Genomic DNA, 18695 nt, shown 5'->3' on the forward strand with positions numbered 1-18695 from the left:
ATTTTAAAAGGCTTAAAAGGTAAAAATAACTCTACCCCTATTTAAATATTATAATATTATAAATAGTTAAGAATTAACTAATTAAATAATTAAATATAAAATTAAAGGATTTATATTATATTTACTTATCTATTATACTTACTTATTAAATATATTATATAAAAAGTTAATATAATATAAGTAATAATAAAATATATAAATTAATAAAAAAGAAAATAAAATTAATTTTTTATAAGAGTTTTATAGAGAGATTAAGTTATAATTAAGTAGTAAGTAATTATTAGAAGATTTTTAAGTAATTTACCTTAAGAGAAATTAAATTAAAGGATTTAAAGTTAGATTCCTTAAGTTAAAGTCTTATAATAGAGTTTAATATATAATTAGATCTATCTATTATTTAACTACCTTAACTTAACTTTATATACTTATATTTTTAATATAATAATAAAATTTTTTTTAATTATTTAAATTAAATATTAATAAGCAATTAATTATAATTTATAGTTTTAATAGTTATTAATAGTTATTATTAAAAATATAAGATTTTTTTTAAATATTTTATATTAAAAGATTTATAATTATTAATAAAAAAATATAAAATTATATTTAATTATAAAATTTATAATTAAAAAAGGCTTAAATATATAAAGTTATTATTAAATAATTTTAAAAGTTAAAATTATAAGAAAGAAAATAGCTATAAAAGTATTATAAAAAGATTAAATTATAATTAATTAATAAATAATTATTAAGAGATTTTTAAATAATTTATTTAAAAAAAATTAAATTAAAAAAATTAAAATTAAATTCTTTAAATTAAAATCTTATAATAAAATTTAATTTATAATTAAATTTATTTATTTTTTAATTATTTTAATTTTATTTTAATTATTTATAATAAAAATATTTTATTTTTATATTATATTAATATTTTAAATATAAGAATTAAAAAAATAAAATAAATTAAATTATATTATTAAATTTTAATTAAAAAATTTAATTTTAAATCTTTTAATTTAATTTCTTTTAAAATAAATTACTTTAAGATCTTTTAATAATTATTTAATAATTAATTAAATTTAATTTCTTTTTAATATTTATATAATAATTTAAATATTAATATTAAAGTTTTATTTTATTAAGCCTTAAAGTTTATTAATTTATTTATAATTTATTATATAATATAATAATATTACTTATTTTACTATTAAATTTATATCTTATTAGTAATTAAATAAGTATTTTATTTATAAAATTTAAATTTTTTTTATTTTTTTTTTTTAAAAAAAATGCATTCTTAATAGTATTATTATTTTATTAAATACTATTCTTTCTTAACTTTTTACTCTTAGAAAATAAAGAGCTTTATTTTATCCCTTGCGATAAGCCTTTCGCTTCAAGTCAATCTCCTCTGCCCAACAATCCTCAAATAGAGTTAACTTCTTTTTTACTTCGCTATCCCGAATGCCTAAACGGCGAACGACTTGGAATGCCCCAGTGCCGACAGACATTGTTTGGCCCATAATGATACACTCACTGACACCCTCGATCTGGTCTGTCTTCATTCCGGCCGCAGCCTCGAAAAGATGATCTGGGGTCTTTTCGAACGAAGCCAGTTGCAGAACGCTATCGCGCATTTTGGACAAACCAAAACGTGTGATGCCAAGAACCTCACCCTTGTAGGTCATCACGTCGGCAAGAAGTTGCATATGACGGGGGTCAATATTCATGTCACCCATGACTGATCCAATCTCGACAGCGATTGTTGTTCGTGCAGCTTCGATACCAAGTACGTCCCTGCATTCCATGACGTTATTGGAGCTTGCCTTGGTTCCAATTACACCCTCCGTAGTCATACATTCCCGAAGGCCATAACCCTCCACGAGAACAGTATGGGTGTTTTGTTCTGAAGTCTGAATGATTGCACGAGTCGCTTCAGAATAACCGGATATAGGCACATTAGGTAGTGCGCGACGAAGGAAATTAGCCCTAAGCAACATGTCTCCGCTCTCAGCAGCAGCAGCTTTGCTTCGTGTAGCTGTCCTTTTTGCTGCCGGGTCGCTAATATCACGTACTCGAACGATAATTCTGTCTCCATCGATTGAAAGATCATCCCTTTGCACCTTGAGCTTGCGTTGTTTGCATATAGCCTCAGCGATATCGTAAGGACCGATACCAAGATGCATGTCGGAGAGCGCAGTTGGGTCAATCTGCAGGACGACATTGCCTTCTGTAGTGCGCCATTCGTCTTCAACAAATCGTAGAATGTCTGAAATGTACGTCTTCTCAATTCGCCCCTTAACCACCCTTGCCGCTTCAATCTGCTCATTGTTCTCCAAGGGACATGTGATGACCGGTGTACTGATAGCTTTGGATGCGTTGATGATTTCCTTGATTCGGGGAACACCTTGTGTTATACTCATACCAGCAACGCCAGCAAAATGGAAAGTCTTCAATGTCATTTGAGTACCTGGTTCACCAATAGAGTGAGCTCCAACGGCTCCAACAGCATGTCCAGGTTCAACATGCGCCTTTTTGTACTTCTCCAGACACAATTTAATGAAGAGTTGGAGAGTTGACAACGTGACTTTGGCGGTTCGGTCGGCATGGTCTTGGGCGGTAGGCCTAATCATTCTGTCGCCCTCAAACCCGGCAAGCTTTCTTACTCTTTCCAATTTCGACGCCAGAGCTTCAACATGACGCTCGATGGCTTTGAGAAACCCTCTTGCGCCCTCGTGTTCGTCAATTCCATAATCACTAGTATCTTCGTAGTCCAGTACTTCGCCGCCCAGAAGTCCCTTTCTGACATAACGCCGTCGTTCGTGCTCCAATTTTGAGTCGCAAAAGGATCTGATTTCGTCTGGCGTCATAGAGGTCTCGGTGTTATCGACCGTCAAACTTTGTGCATGGGTCCAGGTTCGTTCGAAATGGACTGGCGCTGCTGAACCTTCCATATCGACAGGATCGAGTTTGTCCGCGCCGAATTGAAACTGGACAATGCCGCCCCCGGACGTTCGGACCGTGTCGTCATATTGGGTTGACAAATCTTCAAGCGACTTCATTAGTCGTCGAGACATATAACCGGTCTCGGCTGTTTTGACAGCAGTATCAACTAGACCTTCACGGCCTGACATAGCGTGAAATATAAATTCGGTTGGTGAAAGGCCACTGTAGAAACTATTCTTGACAAAGCCTTTGGAGGGGGGCTGTCGAGCGTTCTTGTGGAAATGGGGAAGCGTTCGGTCCTGAAACCCATCCGCCACACGAGCGCCGCCGATAATTTGCTGTCCAACAAGGGCAACCATTTGAGCTACGTTGAGGTCCGAACCCTTCGATCCAGATTTAGCCATGACAAGCGGAGCGTTATTGCGACTCAAGGTTTCGACACAGTACGATCCTGCCTGTTGTCGAACCTTGCTGAGGATACCGGACATAAAGTTCTCCAGGGACTGTTCCTGGTTGCAACCGGCAGCCTTCTCGAGCTTTCCGGCCTTGAACGTCTCAATTAAGTCATCGCATTGCTTGTAGGCAGCTGCAGCGAGCCTTTCTTTCTCCTGGATGAGCGATTCGGGAGGAAACACGTCTCCGATACCAATTGAGAAGCCATGATTTGTTAGTTGGCGTGCACAAAGTTTAGCGAGCCTGTTCATGGCCGTCACAGCCTCGTCTGGCCCAAAATCTCGTAGAATAACATAGAAGATCGAGTCTTTCTTGCCATCTCCAACGGTGGACTTATCCATGCGACCGCACATGACTTCTGAGTTCCGGACCACTAGCCAGCCATCGTTGGGGTCCATATCAGGACATTGACCAGGCCGGGCCTTGTACGTCTTGCACTTGGCATCAAGATTCACCTTGACTGGCGAATCTTTATTGGGCCGCATCAACATACCGAATAGCTGCTTCCCTGTCCAGAGAGACTGCGGTGCAATGATAGCAGGAGGTGGTAAGTCCAGATGTGTTTTGCCGTCCATCATGTGCATGCAGAGATAAGTGAATGTCTTGCGATCGAAAAATCGATCTTTGCCGCTCAATAAATACGCTGCAGTGATAAAATCTTGTGTCGCAGCAATCACAGGTTCGCCGTTCTTGGGGGTGGCAAGGTTGTGTTTGATACCCATCAAATTGATGGCCTCAGCACGAGCCTCCTCAGTTTGTGGGACATGAAGATTCATCTCGTCTCCATCGAAGTCAGCATTGTAAGGGCCACAGACACATTCATTCAGCCTAAAGGTCCTCCAAGGACGGACTTTGGCTAGATGACTCATGATACTGAGTTTGTGGAGGGAAGGTTGGCGGTTGAAAAGGACAATGTCGTTATCTTCAAGATGTCGCTCGACAATGTCACCAAACTTGAGATCCCGAGCTATATACTCCCTGTTGCCGAACTTCAGAGACTGCAGATAGCCTCCTTCGTCTGACTTGATGACACGCTGGGCTCCAGGCCAGACGTCTGGTCCATTTTTGACACATTGGCGCAGTTTTTCAATGTTGTGTCTTTGTACCCTTTCAGGATAGGTCAGGTTCTTCGCAACCAACTCAGGAACAGCGACCTGATCGATACCAAGGTTAGGGTCTGGGGAGATGACAGTTCTTCCGGAAAAGTCGACTCTTTTTCCGGAGAGATTACCACGGAAACGACCCTGCTTGCCTTTCAAACGTTGACAGAAACCTCTTGTGGTTTTGCCAAAACCCGGCTGCTGAAGGCCAGGAACATCACTGTTGACATACATGGCTATCTGGGTCTGCAGATATTCCCATTGCTCCATAATGGTCTGGACTGGAGATCCTTTTTGCAAAGCAGAGCGGATCATTCCACTAACCCAAACGATATCGGCCAACTTGGTGGTGATGTCGTCCTCATTGCTGGCATTGTCTTGGGCGACAGATGGCCTAATACAGACAGGAGGAGCAGGCAGGAACTGCCAGATAAACATCTCGGGTCTTCCCTCGGCCGGATCGAGTCCCAGAAGCTCACAATCTGTAGGACTAATCATTTTGAAGAGATTGAGGACTCTGAGCGGGTTCAAATCCTCCATCGCTTTGCGTAAATGCTTATCGAGCTCGGGGTTTTCGCGTTTCGCCTCATTGAACGAGTTATCAAACTTGATCTTGCTTTCCGGCGGTGTCTTCTTGATCGAGGTTGATTTGTTGTATGCAACAAACTTATCATGAGCCAGCTTGAGAACACCGATCTTTCTAATCTGGCCATTGAGAGAGCCGCAATAAGGACAGGTCTTGACTTTTCGACATTGCTCGTTGATCCTCTTGCATATTTGGGTCCGTCGTAAATTGTCTAGGAATGGTCGTCGTAGGTCCTTTAGAAACTGTTGTCGGTCCGGTTCATCAAGCAAAACCCGGCCGCAATCCTAAAATAGTGTTAGGACATAGAAAACCACACTAGTAATTCGGTTTATGAATATACCTTGCAAATTTCTTGCAGAATCGACATGATGAAACGAAGATATCCAACATGGAATGCAGGCAGAGGCAGACGAACATGACCGAAATGCCCATTGCAGTCTTTGAGAGATTCTTGGCAGGTCGAACATCTTCCTTGCTTGCTGGAAGTGCCCTAAGACGACATGAGTTTACGGCCGAAGTGTTGTTGTTTGGCCTGGAACGCTTACCAGTCGAGAGTCCAGAGGGCCGTGGCGATATGGAGCGCGATTGTTCTCGATGTCATATAGTAGGCGGTCGGAAACTTCAAGAACAGCTTGATTGGCAATATCTTGATTGGATCTAAACGCCAGAAGTCAATATTATACGGTCAGGCAACATGGCGATCGGAATACTGACTGGATACCAAATTTAATACCCTTGAATCGCTTTGGCAGCTTGTCCACAAGCTGCTGCTTGACGGGACTATCCACAGAGCCGGAAACCGCCATTTTGAAGGCACAAAGATTGTAGATTCAGGTCACCGTTGTCGTTGCGAAAGAGCGGAAGGTCTGAGCGCCAATCGGCGTCAGAAGGAACTGGGAAGGCGCAAGCTTGTTGGTAGTGCCGTAGCGTTCAACGATGTTCTAACGTCAAGCTAGGGTCTGCGGGCGGCGATGGTCGTGGGATTGGAATCACAACAAGCTTGGATAAAAAGCTGTTTGCGGATGAGCTATTTCGCATGCGACGTACATGACCAGAGATCCGAGGTCGCAATGCGGAGAACGGATATCAAGGTGAAGGTGAGGGACGAGGGTTTGGTCGCAAAATTTCCATCGCCTGTGAAGAGGGACTCGGCGCACTTAGATAGTCCTAGTTTGTCGTGCCCCACCACGCTGCCGACACGCGGGGCCACCACTTTCTCAGAGTACCTAGGATGAATCATTCGGTAAAAGTCATTGGATGCCACATCAAATTCAGTTAAGTTTCTCCAAAGCGCTAGGTACGTACATGACAACTCTCATTATACAACTATCAGGTGGATGCAAACCGCTAATTCTAGAGACACAAAAGTTATAGGCCGCTCATCATCTGTTCTGCGGGATTCTAGGCCAATGGTTACTGGAGCATTATTGCAAATGTATCAATCTCAATCATCAACACGCCTTGTGTTTTCTCTCCATCCACCGTTCGCGGAAAGCTTCCTCATTTGCAATTATGTCTCTACTGTGGTCATGTTGACTCTTTCGTAGTCGAGTCTCCGGGGTTGCTTTTGAAGCTCGATCGGCTCGATAATAACTGCGACAAAACAAAATGATTTACGTCTTCGTCGCCCCAGTATGCCATGTGTGATGCAATCGTATTAATCGGGTTGAAGTCGAGGACACTTCTGTACATGATGTCAACGACCATCTCGTCATCAGGTTACACTATAATTCAGGGGGTACTTACTCTTGAATACTGTAATCAACTCTGCCGTTACGGTTAAGCGCTCGAACTTTGGCCTCCTCGTTGCGCATCTTGCGCGCCTTCTTATCTTCATCTGCTGCTGTCGTTGCATTATCCTCGTCTTTTGTCGGTCGTTGGCGACTTTTCTGGAAACTAGAATACAAAGTTTCAATCTCGTCATCGATCAGTGTTGGATTACGATCTCCGTTGTTCAAGTCAAGTCCGACGTTGCCAGTTGCAGAGTCTGCGAGCTTTTTCATTCGTGCATCTGTTGCCTCCAACTTTTCCGCGGCACTGGAGACGTCTCGGTTCGTTACCAGCTTAGTTCCTGCAGCATCAGCGTTGTCTCCTTGACTTGCGTTGGCCGTAAGTCGCGCCACTTCTTCGCTGCTCAACCCGAGAGAACGATTGAGTAGATTGCTGGCAATGCCAGCACTGAGGCTTGACCACAATCCACTGACACTCTGGCCAACTTTGGCTCCGATTCCTGTTAATCCCTGCGGTGCAACATTGCCAAAGATCCCTCTCTTCGTGTAAGGTAGCAACTGGGGCTTCAATGTTGACATAGAGGGCGAGATCAGGGGCTCTAGGCGGTAGCTAATAGGGTCTGACGGATGGAAGATATTGAAAAGCTGCTGAACCTTTGGTGACGCAACAGACGCAGGAAGGCCAGTCACCGAGGAGATCTGCCCTGATCCTAAAGCAAGCGGGGCAGGGCGAAGAATGTCATCTGAAGTGCCTGCTCCTGTGTCATTTATGACATTGCCCGCTGGAATGTTTTGTCTGGCTGCTATCGTCCTGGAAGCATATCAGCATTGCGAATTTCTTAGTATAAAGTGCGGCAATACGTACTGCCCCTTAAGCATCTGAAAGAGGCCTATCGGAGACCCGATACAGAAGAAGTCCTCAACCTTGAATTCTAGGTTGAGATCAGAGTCTTTGCTGGGTGTTTCGGGAATATCCTGAGCTGGCCATAGCCTCAGAATTGATCTCGAGACTGGGGCCTGGTCCCGTCTCTGTTGGCACAGCAGGTCGAAAAGGATAGCCGAACCTAAAGAGTGGCCCATCAGATGCACCTTGCCCCGAAACTCCGGGTTCCGTTCTCTGAACAATTTGAAGATTCTGTTGCATTCGTTGAGAACAATCTTCGAAATCTGAGCTCGGTACGAACTTTGGTATAGTAAAACATCCAAGGCAAGGTCTGAAATTAGGGAGCGGGCGAAAGCCACACCTTCAATAGTGATATCCTCTAAAGATGGGTCTGACGAGTGTCCAAGTCAGTTACATGTTAGCCAACAAGTATAGAAGGCGTGCACTTACACTCATCCTCGTCACCATCGAGATCCCCCAGATCACGCTCGCCTTTCTTCTCACGCTTTTTGGGAAAGTCTAGCAGGTGTCTCCAACAGACTGGGAGCACCTGCACTCTGCTATTACCTGGCCCTGCTCCCAGCTCCGAGTTCAATGCCTTCAAGTCTGCCGAGTTGGCATAAACGGACTTGATTGTCTTGCGGAGGACGTTGACATCATGTACAAAGTTGATACTCTCCATTCTAAGACGGTCAGTCACGGAACTATCGGAGCGCTCCTTGTCCAAATCTTACCTTAAGCTGAGGAGCTGACCTATACCGTGAGTGACAAGCACCAGATGCTCTATTTCACGTCCTTGGGTCTCGCCGGCCTGCGCATTATAGTCATCTTGAATTTCTTGTTCTTGCCGCCGGCGTATTTCTTCCTCCTTTTCAGCCTTGGTCTTGCCTTCACTTTCAAGAAGAGAGGATAGTTGTCGCTGGAGTGTTGATTGCCTAGGGTCTTGACTGGGGCTGTTTTTCACACCTTCTTGGGTCGGTTCTTCCTGTGATGCTCTGGTCGAAGGCGGCGCAGATCTTCGTTTCAACACCTTTTGTTGTTTTTCATCCTTTGGTAACACATCCTCGCCAGTTTCAGACTTATTTTCATCACTTTTGTCCTTTTCCGCATCTTTTTCTTTGTTCTTGGAAGGCTCTGAGTAACCGCGAACCAGTTTCACTCCGCTCATATAACTCCCGCCAGAGAATCTTTGGTACATAGAGGAAGCCACCCACGAAAGCATGCCCTCTGTATTTAGATAAGCAGTATTTGTATCATGATAAGTGGCCATACTGTTCATGTGTATTCCAAACAAGCGATACGACTGAGGTTCAGTCTGGCCGCGGGAAGGTGGCTCTATTGGTGAAGCATCACCAACTTGCGATACGGCGATGTTCTCTACTGGGCCCTTGGTTGATGACCTTAGGTTCTCTTGGGACGCCTTTGGTGTCATATTTCGCCTCGTACCCGATGGGCTACGATCCCTTGCTGTACAATGATTTAGCCGGGTAGTCGAATCAAGCCATATTTATCTTACTGGGATATAGCCATGGCTTCATTTTAAGATAACCCTAAACGATAGGCTGAGTTAAATGAGAGTTCGAATATCTGTCTTGTGGTACTAACCTCCTCAAGCTGGGCAGCTAGGTTCTCCTCGCAAGGACGCAGGTTTGAGCCTTCTTGGTAGAACCATGTTCCGCGTCGAACTATCACCGATCAGAGACGGAAAACGGAAGATGAAGCCACGACATACCACTATAAACTGGCCCAAGCCAATAGACAGGGGCCAGTTCACGGGATTCAATATCTACGTCAAACAGGAAGTCCTCGTTCACCGGGACACGAGTGCCAGTTGACTGTGAACATGGGATGCCGGCAGCCTGATCCGAGATATCACCTGTGGCATCGCCTGTTACTTCTGCTTTGCGCTTTCTTGTAGCCACGTTTGTGCTTCCAAGAGCTTGGCTCCGAGTACTTTCCGTTTTCTCGAGCAGCTTCTGATACTCAGCTTCAAGAGCTCTCGAGTCTGAGGTCGAAAACGCATTGAATTTTTTGGGCAACGTGGAAACTTGCTCAGGTTCCGTCGAACGGCTTAGTTTAGGTTTTCGCTTAGGAACATCTACGGCGTGAAACCATTGAACCTTCAGTGCAGGGCATCCTGAAGGATATGTTCGGAAACTCTGGCCATATAGATGAGTTGTGCTATGGTCGTCAGGATTCGCAGGCGCCGCGGCCAGAAGACTATCCGGTTCCGCTTTGGGCTTTTGAATCGGGGTTGTACTGCGACTGGCAGCCCAAGGGTTGATCGAATCAACTGCGGAACTCAAATAGGACTTCTCAGTCTTCTTGTCAGCAGCCACCGGGGCCATCGTTTTACTGAAACTTCTTGACCATACACTTGAGCCTTTTCTGCAGAATATCAACAGCGTAGGCCGCCTTGGAAAGAACGAATATGTATCTGTGCGTGTTTGGAGCCGTAGTAATGCCAGAGCGACACTAATCTCACCGATGTCTCTGGAAGGTCAGAACTCAGAGTAATAGTGGGCAGTATCAGCAGCCCTAGCAAAGTTATGTGGATTAGTTGACAAAGTATTTGGGAGTGGTAAAGTGGCAGGTAATTTAGCTTATCATGAAATATAACAAAAGAGATATTACCAAGCACCTAGAGGCATTCAGAAGTTGATAGGGATGTTGCACACGTTTCATGTGAAAGTCCATATGACGTCTCAGGGCTGCAACGGACCGCTAGGTACTGTTAGTGCATCTCGTTAGCCTAGCCGCTTTAAGCACTTGTATGGAACTTACCCAGTAAGTCACCTGGCATTCATTGATAGCTCATCAACGTCTATCGTACCTTAGTACTTAGGAAGGCCTCGATTATTTGAGAATCCCATCTACCTACCTACCTATATAGCTCACTTCTTTACAAACAAAGTCACTACTAACGTACTTGCAGGGACATTTAAAAACATAGAATACATTTTCTGAATAGGTAGATACCTAGATAATCGACACTGAGTTGCAGCTCATGCTCTTGTAACCTATTTTTACCTATTGTTTTTCTTCCACAACGCCGTGCTTCGGATGGCTTTTGCCTCGCCTGTACCCAAGGCAATGACCCTTCAGACTTAAATTCAAGTACAATAAGTACCCATTCAGACTTAAAGCGACAGCAGACCTGCCTGGAGAATCAACCCCCACTGGCCCTGCTGCCGCTGAGCGATATCGGCTGCTGTCCTGCCATGGCTGTCTCGCAAACCACGAATGTCCTTTTCGCTGTTTACCGATAATCTGCCAACGCCTAGAGCTTCGGCCACAGAACGAGCGTTTTCGGGAAAGGAGGAATTCGGGATCGTTGAACAAAGCCAAAGCAGAAGCCAGAGGGACTCCTCTTGCTTGCACTCAATGGCCAGGTGAAGCCCACTCTTCATATCCGCAAGAGGATCCTGGTATGTTACAAAGGAAACCATATCCTCGATGTCGTCGCTGGCATCCTGAAGCAGTTCAACAATACCTTCAATGTCACCCTCTGCACACATCACATGCAGCGCACGAGCCGGACGTGCCTCAGGGTGATTCTCGAGATATGCTTCCTCTGTAATCGACGGCAGAATGTCTAGTCCTTCTTGGACGCCGCCCTCATTTGTATACGTTGTGATGATTGCCGCGCCTGGTGACGTAGAGAGAAATGGGTTGGTCACAGATGGTCCCGCGCTGTTGATGGGTAGGTGGGCGCTGCAGCTGGGACACTTGAGAGACAGGGCTATGTCAGTGGATTGATCCAACAAGCATTGCCTAACAATATTCAGTTTGCAAGTCCGAGCGGCCAAGAGACATCAAATGAACTCACCAATGGAAATGACAACCACAGGATAATTCGAGATCATCAGGGACCGATGAGCCTGAGACAGTACTCGGACCAGCGGTACCAGAAGCCTCGATTTCATCATCGTCTGTTTCCAATCGCAACACCAACGCCTCCTCGCAAACCTTACAAAGCGACATGTTGAGAGTAAGCAGCTAGGGTACTTCTTGGAATTCTTAAACCCTGAAAGATGCGTAATTTGAGGTGGCTGAGGCAGGCAGGTGTAAATGAACGGCTGTGTTAGCAGTAGAGGCACAGATAACTTTTCCTTTGCTTCTTTTTTCTCTTCCCCACTCCCACACCTCTCTACACTAAGGTACGTTGCCTACCTAGAGAGTACGCAACCAAGTTGAGTGGGGTTCCGTGCCAGAACATAGGTATTCAACTATCCGTACGTACCAAGGTTAGATGAAAGCATTTAATTCCCGCCGGATAACTAAGGTACGCATATACAAAACGTGCTTCTGGTCAGCGTGGCTTAGTGCTGATGCTATTGAGAGGGACAAACTAATGTGGCAAATTAAGAAATAAAGATAAAATAGAAAAAAGAACTCCTTCTCAATGAGAATAACTAGACCTATGTCACAGAGAGTAGGAGGAAGGTAGTGCTGAAAGGTGCAAGGTACCTACCTCTAGGCACCAGTTGGATTAGGTAGTGCCTGCTAATTCTGTAGGTACCCAGCTGCAGGTGCCTAGAGATCCGGGTCGGGGGGACAGAAAAAAAGCTGCACTGCCATTTTGAAAGTGCCATGTCATTACATCATTGCTCACTCAGGCCTGCAGGAGGGTCTGGGCAGGGAAGCTCCCCGCAGTGACGTGGCATACAAGTACTGTGGCGCAAGCCGATAGGTATACTTGCCACGGTTTGGCCCGCTCAAAGTACTCGAGGTGTTGTTTGAAGGTACTTGATCAACCACATTGTTCAGGTACTGCTCAATCTGGTAAAGGTGTTCCCAAGGCCTCTCCACTCATGCTACGGGTGCCGCCTGAAGACCAACCGTTCGTCTCCTTTCAGGTGCCCAATTCTCGCATCATCATCTCCTTCAACTCGCAACAGTGATCGGCCTCTCGTTGCGCAATAGGTCTTTCCTTTGTTCTCTTGATTGCTTTACGGTCCCTAGGGGTCGCTACAAGTTCTTTCTACCTGGCAGTCTCTTTCTGTAAAAGCGCCCTACCTGAGCGCCCCTCATTCCCCCGCCATGAACGTTTTGAAGCTTCAGAGGTCGGTTGCGCCGGATCTTGCGGGCTGCATTGCTCAACTAACAGTGAGACCACAGGAAGTTTCCTCAATTCCAACAAAATGAGATATTCACCTTGTCTGATGCCTTCCAACGACTTGATGTTGACGACAAGGGATATCTTGACGAAGCTACCGCTATCAAGGCCACGCAACAGAGCGAGAACCAGCCCTACGATGTCGTGCGCCAAGCGCTGAAGGAAGTCGAGCTTGATTCATCACGACGTGTTGAGCTGGAAGACTATGTCAGCGTGCGTATTAGCGCTAAACTTTTCACGATTTGGTAATTGACACTGACTCTCCTGCTACCAGCTCGTTGCCAAGCTCCGCGATTCCTCACCGGCTCAAAAGCGCATGTCCACAGGGCCTACTTCGTCTCCAGGAGGTGGAGGAGGCGTCGTTGCACAGCGAACTGGCGGTCATGCCTCCAAAGGCAGCTTAAGCGGCAAAATTCAAGTCCAAGGCTCCAATGCCAACATCACTCACACCATCAACGAGGATGAGCGCACTGAGTTCACCCGTCATATCAACGCTGTTCTGGCTGGTGATTCCGATATCGACAGTCGTCTACCCTTTCCCACAGATACATTCGAAATGTTCGACGAATGCAAGGATGGTCTAGTCCTAGCCAAGCTCATCAACGACAGCGTTCCCGACACCATTGACGAACGTGTTCTCAACATACCCGGTAGGAAAATCAAGAACCTCAATGCGTTTCACATGAGCGAGAACAACAACATTGTTATTGAATCTGCCAAAGGCATAGGCTGCTCTGTTGTCAACATCGGTGCTGGTGACATCATTGAGGTCAGAGAACACCTTATCCTGGGTCTGATTTGGCAGATTATTCGACGAGGACTTTTGGGTAAGATCGATATTAAGCTCCACCCTGAGCTTTATCGATTGCTTGACGAGGACGAAACCCTTGAGCAGTTCCTCAGACTACCTCCAGAGCAGATTCTCCTTCGATGGTTCAATTATCATCTGAAAGCTGCTAAGTGGTCGCGCACGTAAGTCCGCGCCTTTGGTTCATGTTTTTACTTTATCAGACTAACAACCTTAGTGTCAATAACTTCTCTTCCGATGTCAAGGATGGCGAGAACTATGCGGTCCTGCTTGCGCAGATTGGTCCTGAATATGGTGTCACCCGTGCGCCTTTGCAGAAGCAAGACTTGCATGACCGGGCCGAGGCCGTCCTCCAAGAAGCGGACAAGCTCGGCTGCCGCAAGTTCTTGACACCAAAGTCTCTTGTTGCAGGAAACCCAAAGCTTAACTTGGCTTTCGTGGCCAATCTCTTCAATAACCATCCCGCTCTTGACCCTATTACCGAGGAGGAGAAACTTGAAGTCGAAGACTTTGATGCGGAGGGAGAGCGTGAGGCCCGGGTTTTCACTTTGTGGCTCAACAGCTTGGATGTCCAGCCTGCAGTTGTTTCCTTCTTCGATGATCTTCGAGACGGTAGTATCCTCCTTCAGGCTTATGAGAAAGTTATCCCTAACTCTGTCAATCCTCGTCACGTCAATAAACGTCCAGCTCACGGGGGAGAGATGTCAAGGTTTAAGGCCGTTGAGAACACCAACTACGCGATCGAACTCGGCAAGCAGAATGGTTTCTCCCTTGTGGGTATTCAGGGAGCCGACATTACTGATGGACAGAGGACTTTGACTCTTGGCCTCGTGTGGCAGCTCATGCGCAAGAATATTACAGTTACCCTGTCCTCATTGGCCCAGAAGCTGGGCAAGAGGGAGATTACCGACTCCGAGATGGTGCGATGGGCAAACGATATGTCGCAAAAGGGCGGTAGGAACTCTGCCATTCGGTCTTTGAAAGACCCTTCAATTGGCTCAGGTATCTTCCTTCTGGATGTCTTGAACGGAATGAAGAGCAGTTACGTCGATTACGACCTTGTGACAGCTGGTCAAACCGATGAGGACGCTTACTTGAATGCCAAGCTAAGCATCAGCATCGCTCGAAAGCTTGGTGCAACCATCTGGCTAGTCCCTGAGGATATCTGCCAAGTTCGCAGCCGTCTAATTACCACTTTCATTGGTAAGCACTTTCAACATTTCCTATTTGTATTCAGCACGATTCACTAACTTGACTATTAGGTTCCCTCATGGCTACTCACGAAAAGATGTAGATCTAATCTGGAACTTGTTTGACGATAGTGCGCTCCGGAGATACTGTTATTCACATGCCGGAATACTTCATATACTTTTATAAAAGCTTTTATTCCATTGATCCAGGCTCTATCACCGGAGCCAGTTTCTCGTCCAAAGTCAAGGGAAAGCCCCGGCTGTGTAGTCTCTCAAGTAATATGAGAAAACATGGTTCGTATACTAACTACTTCGCAATGTAAAGGGCCATCGTCGTTCTGCTATTGTATGTTCGGTGGTCTGCCAAGACAGCGTATCAACTTTCACTTGTTCATGTTTGAGCCCATCATAAGACGTAGATTTCTCCAATGTTGTGCTAAAAAGCAATGTCCCTATGTCAGATGATCAAATACAGACTGCATAAAAGGCTCGGTCCTGTGAAGATACCTAACCAGAAGATCAAGTTTCCCAATGTTTTACGCCCCCGCAGCCATTTGGTGCGACTCAATCTCACCAGCTTCAACTGTCAGTAACCAAGCCAGTGAGCTAATCAAAGAACTTACTGGTAGTTGGCACATCTGGAGGAATAGGAGATAGCCTCTCAATTTCTTGAATAAGCACCACATGACCAGCTCGTGAACGCAGGCTGAGAGAAAGAATGTAATGAGTGTGGCTGTGTGCTTGTTGACCTTTAGGGATGAAATAGAACTGTGGTATACATGTCGTAATAGAAAGACGTGTACTGGTCGATTCCAGTCACGAGCGAATTGATCCCAGGAGACTGATGAGCAGAGATATATCAGCTCATGTAACTTTGGCGTACAGATGTTGTTCAACTTACCACTGTTCCACCACGCGTCATAAAAACTGCGATCGGCAAAGTATGTCAACTCGGCTAGAATATTTAGGATGGTTTCCCATATGAGATACCACACAAGCTGGTGGTTCAGTATATTTCTTCCGATTTAAAAGATGTTCTGACGTACCAGATATTCCATCATGAAGGGGAAGATGAGATCAAGAAGTAGCCCTGGGAACTCCTGAAGTCTCCCAATGAGCGGAACATCATTCTCCTTCATTTCCACTGTTTTCATGACTACAGGATCTGCAGGTTTCTGTTAGGCCTTGTAGTTAATGGATTCCTGGTGGGAACCGACTCACACATTGAATACTGAGAAACTTGTACCATGACGAACAAGATACCGACCATTGCCACAGCCTTCTCCAGTACATATGACCAGTCGATGGAGTCCGATCGTGGATATTCTATCTCGTATACTAGCGTTGGTAGAGGGATCCATTTGTAATGGTCAACGAAAGACAGATTATTCGGGTACGCTTTGTCTGGTGTGAAGGCGGTACCCCTGAGTTCGTCTGACATGGCATCAATCTCCCATTTCATGATACGCTCGAATAGAGCGATTTGTTGGTCATCCAAAGGTTCATGTGAGGCAATCGCTCGCGAAATCTTCTCGATATCGCTCTCTTCCTTTTCTGACTGCGCTGAAATGGACTTTCGACGCTCTTCGGCGGAGGGAGCAACGCTTAGGTGGTGCGTTGAAATAGCGGATGCAGGGGGCTCGGTCTGTGAAGGGGTCATGGTTGGGTCAACGAGGTCAAGTTGCTTCAGCTTCTTGATGATGGTGGCGCGTTGCTTGTAGACTGAAGAGAGGTAGCCATTATAGAAAGCATACGAATGTTGTTTCATTAGCATGACAATGCCGTGCAAAACGAAGAACACGGTATGAGTCCACGGCCAGTCGCGCCACAGAGTTAAGCCAACGACCCCGGCCAGAAAGGTTGTTTGCCAAATCTAAAGAGACTTGCTTAGCCCGAAACCTGACGAGTCGAGAGAGTTTGACCTACATGCTGGAGCAACCATCCTGCCCCATTCCAATCGAGGTAGTTCGCATATACCAACCATTGGTTCAGCCAAGTTACTGCTGTGAGAGCACACATGATGCCGTCTGAGAGAAGCAGTACAACCACTTCAATCCGGTCAGATTTATATATCTTAACAAGTATCAGACAAGAGGGGATTCATACCATCTCGATGAAACATAGTCTTCATAATATCGCTGGTTCCTAAAGGGTTTCCATAGATTTGCCAGTTCTGGACAGATATCTTTAATACGAAAAGAAAAACAGCAAGCCAGAACAACGTGTAGAAGCCGTGGAACGGGCTGTTAAACGCCGACGGGTTGTGGCGGTCAAAGGCAGAGAACTGGCGAGTGAAGACGAGATCGGCAAACTTGCGTCGTCGAATCTTTGGACTAGAAGATTCTTCAGACCACTGCGAGCTAGTCATAAGCAATTGCTGAAGGCTGTTGTCCTCATCTGAAACTATATAGACGCCGGAGTCACGGTGTTTGAAACGTGACTCGGGTTCTACAGCGGATGGAGATGCTGGTAATGTGTCCGGCATTGGACGGCCATGACGAGCATACGGGTGACGATTCCGGACAGTGGATGGTTCTGCCAAAGTTGGACGGACGTTTTCTTCATAGTCCTCTTCGCTAGGGGTCTCAGAGCCAGGCGTATCAAGCGTAGTACCGACAGCCCGTAGAGCTTCGCCGAGCGATCTCGGCATCGGCCGTCGAGTTTCCGACGCCGCATATCCGGAGCTCCGGTCGGAGTGTGGATAATCCCCCGGAGCCACTGAGGAAATCATGGTTTGACCGTAGATTTTGGCAGTAGAGGGTATAAATTATATAGCGACAGATACGTAATTCTGTGAATAAGAGCAGACGGGGCTCTCTTCTTTGGAATATTGGGGGGGATGGTCTGACAAGCGTTTGCAATACTCAGAAACTGTAGACAGGAAAGGTAGAAGTTCACATATCATTACCACAGTCAGCGGCAAGGCCTTTTTAAGAACAATCTGAAAAGAAGACGGACATGGATAATGGGCTTGAAGTCTGGACGGATGCAGCGGCTAACGATCCAACGATGCCAGCTGTATTCACAACTGTACCTGCTGATGAGTCCGAAGTTGCCGTGCGATAAGAGGAAGACTAATTACTTACATGCCTAAGCAAGTACCTAGACTAGGTAGTATGGATAACAAATATGCTTGCTTTGCCTGGGCGTTTAATTTATGGAAGTTTGATCAAACGTCATTCTGTCGGCCTTCGGGCAGAGCCTCCACACTTATTACTGTGTAGAATACCCAACTTTATCACACATGGTCGGGAGGCTCGGATAGGTGCCCGCGAACGTCGGACATGTTGTAAGTCCCCCCATGTTCTGATGCATCAATCAGGCACCGGCGAACAAGCTTAGTACCCAGGTGATAATAAAGGTATGTCCTTTTTACCAGAGGCCTAGTCAAAGGCGTCGCGAAGTGTCGAAAATAAAAAGTAAATCATTGCTCTATGGTATCAACTAGACCAAGCCAGACAAGTAAGCAGTCTACAAGGTGAGTTATGATGACCTCATACGGTGGTGTGTTACACTAGACATTTCTTGGCACTCTTATGTGCAGACTGCAATTGATTGCATGGATTTTCCCTGAAACGGGCTGCGCGCTCGCCCGTCGGCCTTCCTCGACCCCGTATGCTTATTTTGTAGTCTGGGCGAGCAGGAGAAGAGACTGATCATTGGGACTTTCGAGTCAATTCAACATTGAATGAGTACCTGCAGACCGTGGGCCTGACAAAACAAGGCTGCACAATAGAGTACCTAGGTAGTCCCATGCACGAAAAGGAGCTCCATCACCTTGTAAGTGCAACGCGCTTTGATTGGGTGCGTAAGTCCATCGTGTTATGTCAGCAACGCCGCTAAATTTTCCGGACCTGCCAACACTCGTGACTGCATCGTA

The 18695-nt window shown here is 45.5% G+C and overlaps 5 protein-coding genes across 5 annotated transcripts; 1 reads left to right on the forward strand and 4 right to left on the reverse strand.

Moving 5' to 3' along the window:
- Positions 1 to 1370: 1370 nt before the first annotated feature.
- Positions 1371 to 5891, reverse strand: FGSG_13662 (DNA-directed RNA polymerase III largest subunit; the record flags this gene model as incomplete). Its single annotated transcript, XM_011320459.1, has 4 exons — positions 1371 to 5369; positions 5426 to 5575; positions 5631 to 5742; positions 5800 to 5891. The coding sequence occupies 4 exons, from the start codon at positions 5889 to 5891 to the stop codon at positions 1371 to 1373; spliced, it is 4353 nt and encodes a 1450-aa protein (XP_011318761.1).
- A 721-nt stretch (positions 5892 to 6612) lies between these two features.
- On the reverse strand, positions 6613 to 10046 carry FGSG_13663 (uncharacterized protein; the record flags this gene model as incomplete). The annotated part of the gene is made up of 9 exons (XM_011320460.1): positions 6613 to 6769; positions 6832 to 7626; positions 7681 to 8089; positions 8149 to 8381; positions 8433 to 8925; positions 8971 to 9165; positions 9215 to 9248; positions 9304 to 9383; positions 9431 to 10046. 9 exons carry the CDS (start codon positions 10044 to 10046, stop codon positions 6613 to 6615), a joined length of 3012 nt encoding a protein of 1003 aa, XP_011318762.1.
- A 595-nt stretch (positions 10047 to 10641) lies between these two features.
- On the reverse strand, positions 10642 to 11702 carry FGSG_09861 (uncharacterized protein). The gene is made up of 2 exons (XM_011320461.1): positions 11528 to 11702; positions 10642 to 11472 (listed from the first exon to the last, which is right to left on the reverse strand). Exons 1-2 carry the CDS (start codon positions 11680 to 11682, stop codon positions 10839 to 10841), a joined length of 789 nt encoding a protein of 262 aa, XP_011318763.1. The 5' UTR covers positions 11683 to 11702; the 3' UTR covers positions 10642 to 10838.
- A 905-nt stretch (positions 11703 to 12607) lies between these two features.
- Positions 12608 to 15114, forward strand: FGSG_09862 (fimbrin). The gene is made up of 5 exons (XM_011320462.1): positions 12608 to 12764; positions 12820 to 13030; positions 13092 to 13789; positions 13843 to 14828; positions 14888 to 15114. The coding sequence occupies exons 1-5, from the start codon at positions 12742 to 12744 to the stop codon at positions 14917 to 14919; spliced, it is 1950 nt and encodes a 649-aa protein (XP_011318764.1). The 5' UTR covers positions 12608 to 12741; the 3' UTR covers positions 14920 to 15114.
- A 158-nt stretch (positions 15115 to 15272) lies between these two features.
- FGSG_09863 (uncharacterized protein) lies at positions 15273 to 17546 on the reverse strand (the record flags this gene model as incomplete). The annotated part of the gene is made up of 7 exons (XM_011320463.1): positions 15273 to 15392; positions 15439 to 15656; positions 15717 to 15813; positions 15862 to 15980; positions 16037 to 16688; positions 16742 to 16863; positions 16922 to 17546. The coding sequence occupies 7 exons, from the start codon at positions 17544 to 17546 to the stop codon at positions 15273 to 15275; spliced, it is 1953 nt and encodes a 650-aa protein (XP_011318765.1).
- Between the last annotated feature and the right edge of the window lie 1149 nt (positions 17547 to 18695).

Source organism: Fusarium graminearum, chromosome 1 (assembly GCF_000240135.3).
Source record: "Fusarium graminearum PH-1 chromosome 1, whole genome shotgun sequence".
Classification (NCBI taxonomy): domain Eukaryota; kingdom Fungi; phylum Ascomycota; class Sordariomycetes; order Hypocreales; family Nectriaceae; genus Fusarium; species Fusarium graminearum.

Bases quoted from the DNA above. Each gene is read 5' to 3' on its own strand.
- FGSG_09862 (XM_011320462.1), top strand. From the start codon at position 12,742: ATGAACGTTTTGAAGCTTCAGAG. The intron at 12,765-12,819 runs GTCGGTTGCGCC...GTGAGACCACAG, and splicing joins AACGTTTTGAAGCTTCAGAG to GAAGTTTCCTCAATTCCAAC. The intron at 13,031-13,091 runs GTGCGTATTAGC...TCCTGCTACCAG, and splicing joins AGCTGGAAGACTATGTCAGC to CTCGTTGCCAAGCTCCGCGA.
- FGSG_09861 (XM_011320461.1), bottom strand. From the start codon at position 11,682: ATGTCGCTTTGTAAGGTTTGCGAGGAGGCGTTGGTGTTGCGATTGGAA. The intron at 11,473-11,527 runs GTGAGTTCATTT...GAATATTGTTAG, and splicing joins TGTGGTTGTCATTTCCATTG to GCAATGCTTGTTGGATCAAT.